We start from the raw sequence: 9,835 nt of genomic DNA on the forward strand, positions 1-9,835 counted from the left end.
TATATATATATATATATATATATATATAAAGGAACATTGGATCGGATCACTATGAAGGATCCGATCACATCCCTTCCTCAAATCTCTCAACTAATTCACATACATGGCAGATTACATTTAAATCAAGTCTTCTCGAGACTTATCCATTCCATCATTTAAGCACTATTTTAAACAGATTTCTCTGGTTTTGCTCCGATGGTCCATGTCGTCCTCCTTGCTCCGCTTTGGATTCCTCTTGTAATTATGAGTGCTCGGATGCTCTTGCATCAAACTCCCGAGGCACAAAAATTTATGATCTCCTGGTAATATGTTTTTCCTTGTCCCTAGCAATTCTACCCACATCTCAGTGGAATTGCTTTCATGATCTTCTGTGAGCTGTAACCAACCTCTGCAGTAACAGTCTTCCTCTGCTACATGATACCTCACCAAGCTTTCTCCTCTAAGCTTAGTCTTTTGGCATCCTCCTCCTCAGAGCTTAGTCTTTTGGCATCCTCCTGGTTCTCTCTTCTTTGGAACCACTTGAGCACTCCATGCTCTACGTTGTTGCAAGTCTTCTCACTTTCCGTTGTTGTTATCTATACGATAGTAAGATCATAACTCTTCAGCTTTATCTACCTCCTTCTCCTTCTGCTTGCACTCTTTCTCCTTCTCGCAAGAAATCTTCTTCCCTTTCCCTTAACCTGCCTTTACACACAGAATCTTCTTCTACTTTGATACCAAATGATGAAAAGAGAAATATGGATATATCCATTTCCCCTTTCTTTATAAAAAATCGATCCTCGGACCTATGGGTTATGAGCCCATTTCGTTATCGGGCACGATTTCATAGCAAAGGCACTTAACATTATCGGCACTGTAATTCCATGGAATTACATAATACACTATCGACACTATTTAAAATGGCAATAATGCAATGATACGTAAAAATCCACTATCAGCGGGTTATTCCACAAGAAATGGAACAACACTATCAACGCTTCACTATCGGAATTTCTCCGATGCGATATAACTGTGGCACTTATCGGCGATCACAATCGGCAGGTTCAATGCCTCCCCGCTAGGCTCCTTCCTCTTAAAACTTGTGATGCGATAGCTATTTGTTATGCGAATAGTTATGCAATGCGCCGATCAAAGCGACGCAATATTATACTCTACCGATCCAATGGTTGCGATTGATCGGGATCCGACGGTCACGATTAAATCGCATGTCGCATAGTCACAATCCTCCAAGCCACGCTTTGTCTGCTCTAAAGCGCCGATCCGATATCCTCATGGACCTGATAAGGATATAAGCCACCCTTTATAAGATTTCAAGTCCAGATTTCGAATCCGTTCTATTTTTTTCGCTATTTCTTAGTGTAAACTAGAATTCAGCTTGCGAGACTAAAACGATGCATAAATTGAAAACAAAGGCATGCCAATATGAAGGAAAACACTCAAATCGACTTTTATCAGAGTATTAACTGGAAAACTAGGGCTGAATCATAGTTCTCTGCCGACTCTATCTACACACTATTAACACACAAAACACTCATATAATTGATATCGTTGGATCCCTATCGATCCTTCAGTGATCGATGATCGATCAACAATCCAATAACATACGATTTCTCTATTTATGAAAATACACACGGCGCACACAATATCAACACTTAAAACACACTTTTCTTATACACGCATAATTACATTCTATGGCATTTCAGCCTTAGTAACAGGTTCTCCTCTCGACTACATTGTGGATACTCTATAACTCTCAAATTTCTATCTATCCTTCTCTGTCTCCCTATTGAACACGCAAGCTCATATATATATATATATATAAAGGAACATTGGATCGGATCACTATGAAGGATCTGATCACATCCCTTCCTCAAATCTCTCAACTAATTTGCATACATGGCAGATTACATTTAAATCAAGTCTTCTTGAGACTTATCCATTCCATCATTTAAGCTCTGTTTTAAACAGATTTCCCTGGTTTTTCTCTGATGGTCCACATTGTCCTCCTTGCTCTGCTTTGGATTCCTCTTGTAATTATGAGTGCTTAGATGCTCCTGCATCAGATTGCCACAAGTATTCAAAAAGCAGAGTGCAGAAGTTAAATCTACAGAAAACCATTAGATGGTATTTTACTTGTAATGTGTATGCCTCTGTTTTCAGTTTGAAAATTATATGAAATAGTAGAATAGTGGCAGTAACAGGTTGGTGCCTGCACACTTAAGAGGTTTGTGCCTCTTGGAAAGTTGGTTCTTGCTAAAACAAAGGGGGTTGGTGCCTCTAATGAGTGGGTTCTCACAAACAAACATATGTAATTAAATTGGTGTTTAAATTACGCCATAAAACAAACAACAAATTGGTTGGTTTTTCCGCCTAGGTTTCCACGTGAAAACACTATGTCAAATGTGTGCTACTCATGAGATTGTTATTTGAGTATGTGTATCTGAAATTTTATTGATTTGTTGTTTCATGAATGAATTATCTCATATATGAAAGAACATAAGAAGGAACTCAAAGCACAATAAGAAAAGAAAAGTAACAGTTTCTTAAATTATTGATTCACCCCCCCCCCATCCCTTCTCAGCGATTCCCTATTCCAACAATTGGTATTAGAGCCAAGTACCTCAACTAACAGTTTAACCACTGGAGGGTGGATCCCTAAGGAATTATGAATAGGCAAGAGAGTCAAAAAGTTTACTCGAGTAGGGTATCGGTCTTTGATGGATCCAATTATGCCTTTTGGGAAGTAAGAATGGAGGCATATCTTATGTCCCTGGGGGTAGATGTTTGGACCTCAATACTAGTAAATTACAATGTCCCAGATATTCCCCCCACAGATGCAGATGGCAAGAAATTGTATCTAAGCAATGGTAAAGCCAAGCATTCCATTCTTGTTGGTCTTAGTCTAATTGAACTTGTGAAATTCATGCATTGTAAGTCTGATTATGAAATGTGGGAGAAGCTTAACCAATGTCATGAAGGAGATGACAAAGTGAAGCAAGAAAAAATTCAGACCTTCAGAATGAGGTTTGAAAGCTTGAAGATGACTGAGAATGAAATCATAGTTGAATACTTTCTCAGAGTTGATGAAGTAGTTAATATGATTAGAGGACTTAGTGAGGAAGTCAAGCAAGAATTTATTGAAATCTCTACATAAGAGATTTAATGCAAAAATCTCAGATATAGAGGAAATACCAAACTTAAAGGATCTCAAAATGGATCAGCTACATGGTACTCTCACAGACTATGACATGAGATTAGGGATGGTGAAATCTGAACCAAAGGAAGCGACATTCAGAGTATCCAATAAGGGAAAGGAGCACAGAGTTCATCAAGATTGCTCTAGCAGTGAATTTGATCAGGATATAGCTCATCTAGCCAGAAAACTGAAGCATGGCTTTGGTAAATATAAAGGGAAGTTTCCCTTTAAGTGTTTCAACTGTGGAAGAGTTGGACATTTGTCTTCCAAATTCCATTACAAAGAAAAGGGTGAAAGAGAAAAAAATATGAAATTTAGAAATAAGTCTCAAACATTTCAGAAGAAGAAACCCCACAAGAAGAACTGGTTCTATTCCAAAGAGGATAGTTCGGCTCCGAAATTAGACTGTGAAGACTCATCGGAAAATGAGTCAAATAAGTATCTTCTTATGGCCCTTGAAACAAACTCCAAGAAACAGGGTCTTATGGACTCTGAAGAGGAATAAGAGGAAGGAGTGGTAGACCTTGAAGGGGAACTCATCAGTGCCCTTGATGAGTTGAATAAAGAAAGGAAGAAAAACAAGCAGTTGAAGGAACAGTTGTAGCGTGCAGAAGAAGGAAAGTATAACTCAGATAATGAGGAGTTTGCATATCAGAAAGAAAAACTTGAAGAGGATATCAAGAGCAAGGATATTCTAGATCTTCTACTGAAAGGAGAGCTAGGAAATTGTGAGAGACTAGAAGAGGAGAAGCAGCTAAAACAAGAGTTGCTCAAGTTGAAAATGGAAACGACCTCAAAAATTTTGCAAAGATGATTTTCTATATTTAAAGGTTGAGCTGGAGGAAGCCAGAAGAAAGGAAGAGGTACTTCAAGATATGATTCAACAATGGAAAGAAAATTGCCAGTGTCTTGAGGCATAGGTGGTCTCTCTAAGATCTGACCTTGAGAAAGCAAAGTCCGAGAAAGGTCTAAATGAGAGATTTGTTAAAGGGACTAGAAGACTAAATCTGATTTTGAGTTGTCAAAGGCCCTCATGAATCAGAACTAGACTGGGGTACTCAAAAGAATAAGAATATTCTACTGGGAAGAAGAAGATAAAATTTAGGTCCACGGGAACTAAAGAACCACAGAGTCATAGGAGGAATCATCATGAAAGATTCATGAAGACAAAAGAGCAGCCGGACAAAGAGGAGGATGAGTCAAAGAGTCATTTGACCAAGGCATTTATGTGTTAAACCTCATAATGCTTTTAACAATAGGTGTGCCTACTTATTTTATGGTCACTGCTATAAGTGTCATATATTTGGAAACAAATCTATTTATGGTAGAAGTGTCAAGGTTGAAAGAGACGAAATTATCAGGTTCAATACACACTGGACTACTAATTCTCAAGACTCCTCTTTTAGGAATCAGAATGTCTTCACTCCCCTACAAAGTGAAGTTGAATGTTTTAAATGTAATAACTTCAGGCACAAGGCCAACGAATGTAGAAAAATGTTTGAATACCTGTCCAAATCTCAAACTGATAGACAGACACACATACAAAAGGATAAAGGAAGCTAGAAACAAAATACCAAAAAGAACATGCCATGTGGGCTCACCTTATCAACGCATGATAAAGAAAACAAATAGTATGTAGACAACGGTTATTCCAAACATGTGACTGGAGACAAAAGAAAGTTTATTTCACTGAAAGAAAACGACAGAGGAGGCAATGTCACCTTTGGAAATAACACTCTAGTGAGAATCAAGGGAAAAGGAGTGGTCAGTATTGATCAGAAGACAAAAGAACAAAATGTGTTGTATGTGGAAGACCTCAAACACAACCTTCTCAGTGTTAGCCAGATGTGCGACAACAACTATAATGTGACCTTCTGATCTAAAGATTGTGATATCTGCAATATAACATATGGAAAACTAGTGGGTAAGGCAGTCATGACTCACAATAACATTTATGTGTTTGGCGACTCAAGGTTCAATTATTACTTGAGCAAAACAAGTGAAGTAGGACTATGGAATAAGAGGCTCAGACACATGAATTTTGAGAGCTTGATAAAGATAAAAAAGATAGGCACGGTAAAAGGATTACCTAGATTGTCAAGCCCTGATAACACCATCTGCAATTCATGTCAGTTTGGCAAGCTGACTAGGACTCAGTTCCAATCAAAAGAGTCCTCCTCATCTAGACCTCTGGAGCTTATTCACACAGATATCTGTGGCCCCACTAGAACAAAAACATCAAAAGGAGAAAGGTACTTCCTGTTGTTTATTGATGATTTCATGAGGGATACTTGGATTCTCCTCTTAAAAGAAAATTCAGAAGCATTTCAACACTTCAAAAAGTTTAAGGCTTAGGTAGAGAATGAGAAATAATTGAAGATAAAATTCTTGAGATCAAATAGAGGGGGAGAGTTCACCTAAAGAGAGTTTGAGGAATTATGTGAAGAGAAAGGTATTAGAAGGCAGTTCTTAGTGGCCATAAATCCTCAAAAAAATGGAGTTGTGGAGAGGAAGAATCGAACAATCCAAGAAATGGCCAGAGCAATGTTAGATGAAGCAGGAGTGGCTCACCACTTCTGGGGAGAAGCAGCTTAGGCAGTAGTATACTTGTCAAACAAAACTCATCTCAGGCCTGACAGTGACAAAACTCCATATGAGTTATGGAAGGGTAGACCTACATCAGTTAAACACCTCAAGGTGTTTGGGAGCAAGTGCTTCATTAAAAGAAATGAAAAGAACCTTGGGAAGCTTGACTCATGTGCTGATGAAGGAATACTACTTGGATATTATATTCGAAGCAAAGGGTACATATGCTAAAAAAAGAGGACAAGGAATATAGAAGACTGCATTGATATAGTGGTTGATGAAGTAGGCTCACAACCTGAACCCTCTAAAATTAATTTGAACTTAGATGATGAAAAGAGTTCAGAGTTGAGGGCCGCAGATATGAATGAAACAAATTCAGACAATGAAGGTGAGGAAGAAAGTACATCTTCTAGGCCAAAAATGCCTTCCAGGTATGTGCAAAAGGAACACCCTAAGAGTCAGATTCTTGGAGATCAAAGACAGGGTGTCCAAACCAAAAGGAAACTTGTGGGAAGTACAAATCATGCAAATTTGGCTCTACTATCACATATAGATCCCAAGAACCTCTATCAAACAAGTGAAGATAAGTTCTGGGTGAAAGCCATGAATGAATAGCTAGACCAAATTGAAAATAATGACACATGGGAGATTTTCCCAAGATCAAAAGAGAAAAATGTTATTAGAACCAAGTGGGTTTTCAAGAACAAAATGAATGAAAAAGTTAAAGTAATCAGGAACAAAGCTCGATTGGTCTGCCAACGGTATGCCCAGATAGAAGGGGTAGATTTTGAAGAGACACTTGCACTAGTAGCTAGATTAGAAGCCATAATAATCTTCTTGCTCTTGTCATTCATAAGAACATCAAAGTCTATCATATGGATGTAAAGTCTACATTTCTCAATGGAGACTTAGAAGAGGAAGTTTACATTGAGCATCGTGAAGGTTTTATGCTCTACTACAATGAAGGGCTTGTATGCAAACTTGATAAGGCTCTTTATGGTTTGAAACAAGCCCCCAGAGCCTGGTATGAAAGGCTGAATGAGTATCTCAAGCAACAAGGGTTTAAGAAAGGCTCAGTTGACAACAATCGTTATGTAAAATTTGAAGATGATCATCTATTGATAGTGTTTGTATATGTGGATGACATAATATTTTGCAACGATGTGGAGCAGTGGGGGCATCTATTTGTTAATTTCATGTAAAGATAATTTAAAATGTCCATGATTAGTGAGTTGTATTTCTTCTTGGGTCTGCAAATTACTAAGTCTCCACGAGGATTTTGTATATCCCAATCCAAATATCTCAAGGAAACTCTGAAGAAATTTGGAATGGAACAATGCAGACATGTCGGCACACCCATGACTACAAGTTGTAAATTGTGCAAGGAAGATGCAATGCCATAGATAAATCAGAGTAAATACATATCGATGATAGGAATCTTATTGTATCTGACAACTTCAAGGCCAGATATCATGCAAGCAATGGGAATTGTGGCAAGATTTCAGGCCTATCCACGAGAAATTCATGTGGTAGATGTTAAGAGGATTTGCAAATATCTTCAAGGTACAACAAAATATGGGTTGTGGTGTGTTAGGAGTAAATACTTTAATCTAAAGCCCTAAACAGATGCATATTGGGCTGGAAGTCTAGATGAAAGGAAGAGTACTTCTGGTACAACTTTATTTCTGGGTGAATGCTTGGTGTCATGGGTCAGTGAAAAATAGGGCTCCATCTCTCTATCAACTGTTGAAGCATAATACATTGCCGCTGCACTTGTTGTACAAATATTCTTTGGATGAAGCAAACCTTAAAGGATATATAGGTAGAGTTGTCTAATCCAATTCTAATAATGTGTGACAACACTAGTGCAATCAGCATCTCAAAAAATCTAGTCATGCATTCAAAAACCAAGCATATTCCTATCAAGTATCATTTCTTGAGGGAACAAGTTGTAGCCAACATTGTTGAACTTGTGTATGTTTCCACTAAAGAGCAACTGGCAGATATCTTTACCAAGCCACTTGCAATAGGACCATTTGAGTATTTTAGGCAGCAGATAGGAGTTGTGACTCCTCCCTCCAAATGACCTCTTTTTGGTAGGTGTTGGCAGCTACATAGTAGGAGGAATACATGGGAGACTAGGTTGCATTGATTCAAGCGAAGTGCAAGTGAATTTTTATTTGCCATTGATGTCAAAGGGGAGAAATTCGGCATCAGAGCAGACCATGCCAAGCTGGAGGGAGTCTATAATGTTGCCATCAATGACAAAGGGGGATATTTTTGGACATTTGATGGTATGTAGGTGGCTGGATATGTAAATGTTTGCATTGATGTCAACTTAGCTAATGATTAGGCTTCATGCCTTGGTGGTTGTGATCTCAGGTGTGTAGGGGATTTGGAGCCCTCCTTGAGGTAGCAAATGGTCTCAAATATCAATTAAACTTCCTTAATTGGATACTGCTCGGAATAAGATTTCCAAAGGTATGTGGAAGTCCCATAATGGACTTCTGGATCAAACATTATAGCCAGTTGAATCTTTGTCTCTCCAAAAGAGAAATGCAAAGGGATTGAGTTGTTGTCCTTCTAACATGTGTCCAATCGGAAATCTGCAATTGGAGGTTCCAAGTTGCAGTGCAACAACATATGCATTTCGATGATTAGCGACTTGTGATATTGGTAATTGTAAGTCTCGTCTTATCAGAGATCGGAGGTCCGCACACAATGGCATATTAATGATCGGCAGTCGGCGGGTCCAGGCCACATCGCATATTGGCGATTGGCGTTCGGCATTACACAGATGACAAGAATTGGAATTCGCCAATCTGCGAACATCAATTGAGCTTAAAATCATCACGTTTGAGGTTTCTTTGTTAAATCACTGAGAAGGCCAAAAAGGAATTTATAAAGGAAATCACTACAAAACAAGGATAGGCATGCCTCTTTCTCTCTCCTCTAGGAGGACAAATGGAGACATTCGATTGGGTGCGATAAAAGGCACATGGCAACTAGTGATGGGCTCTGATGAGTACACATGACAATGTCTGGTTGGCTCCAATAAGGACATATGGCAACATAAGAGGAATTTTGATGAGGACATGTGGTAGGATTTGATTGGTTCCAATAAGGAACACGTGGTTGTTGATGTCAGCATGACGTGACAGTATGGAGGGACACCTGACAGGCAGTTTCGGTGTTTTGGATGGCCTAATGGGCCATATATGAGTGACATGTGTCACCACTCAAGGAATGCCACGTGGCAAGTGATGACGTCACGTCGGCAATTGTCGATCAGCGATTTGTGATGGACAATACATTGTCACAAAGTGGAAACCATTGATAAGGGGCTACGATATGGTAAGCGCATGGTATAGAGGAAAAACAAGAAACCAAGGGCATGGTGCTTTATAAAGGGAAGAAAGCCCCCAAACAGGAGTCTATAAGCCTTAGCACCTTAAGGCTAAGCCTTATGTCACAGCCTTTGGTCCTATGGTGAGAAATGCGCGACAAGGGTTAAGCAGTAAGGAGCTAGGAAATAAGAGATCAACGATCGACAACGTATGGTTGTTGGCATATGTGCAACAAGTGAAAAATGTCGATAAGGGGGATCTGATAGTGTTAGTGTCTGGTTATGAAGTAAACACAAAATCAAAGGCATAGAGCTTTAACACAAGAAGAAAGGCCCCCGAAAGAGTCTAAAAGACTTAGCGCCTCAAGTCTAAGCCCTCGGTCACCGCCCTCGGTTCAATGAAAGAAATTTGATAAGGGTAGAATAAAAAACAGCTAGACATCTTCATAGGTCGGCAATCGGCTATTTCGTAGTGTTAACACCACTACACAACACTACGATGAGAAGCTCTGATATGATGGTACAAGCTGCCATTAAAGATGTATGAATCAGTAATTGTAGTCTTGAATGTAGAACAATAAGGAAAATGGTCGAAGACCTCTCGTGCACGCACCGTAAATATAAATGAAGAACAAAGACTCCATGAGGATGTATAAGTAGATCTTTGTGAGCCATAAATGAGCATGGGGAGTCTCTATTGAATATGT

At 39.0% G+C, this 9,835-nt stretch overlaps 1 protein-coding gene across 1 annotated transcript; it reads left to right on the forward strand.

Annotated features, from left to right (window-relative positions):
• Nucleotides 1–2,749: 2,749 nt before the first annotated feature.
• LOC149173516 (uncharacterized) lies at nt 2,750–3,154 on the forward strand. Its single transcript, XM_089426722.1, has one exon. It carries the CDS (start codon nt 2,750–2,752, stop codon nt 3,152–3,154), a length of 405 nt encoding a protein of 134 aa, XP_089282848.1.
• The last annotated feature ends 6,681 nt before the right edge of the window (nt 3,155–9,835 follow it).

This window comes from Pinus tabuliformis, chromosome 4_2, assembly GCF_031772625.1.
Source record: "Pinus tabuliformis cultivar Carrire ecotype Pingquan chromosome 4_2, CPIR1, whole genome shotgun sequence".
In the NCBI taxonomy this organism is placed as follows: domain Eukaryota; kingdom Viridiplantae; phylum Streptophyta; class Pinopsida; order Pinales; family Pinaceae; genus Pinus; species Pinus tabuliformis.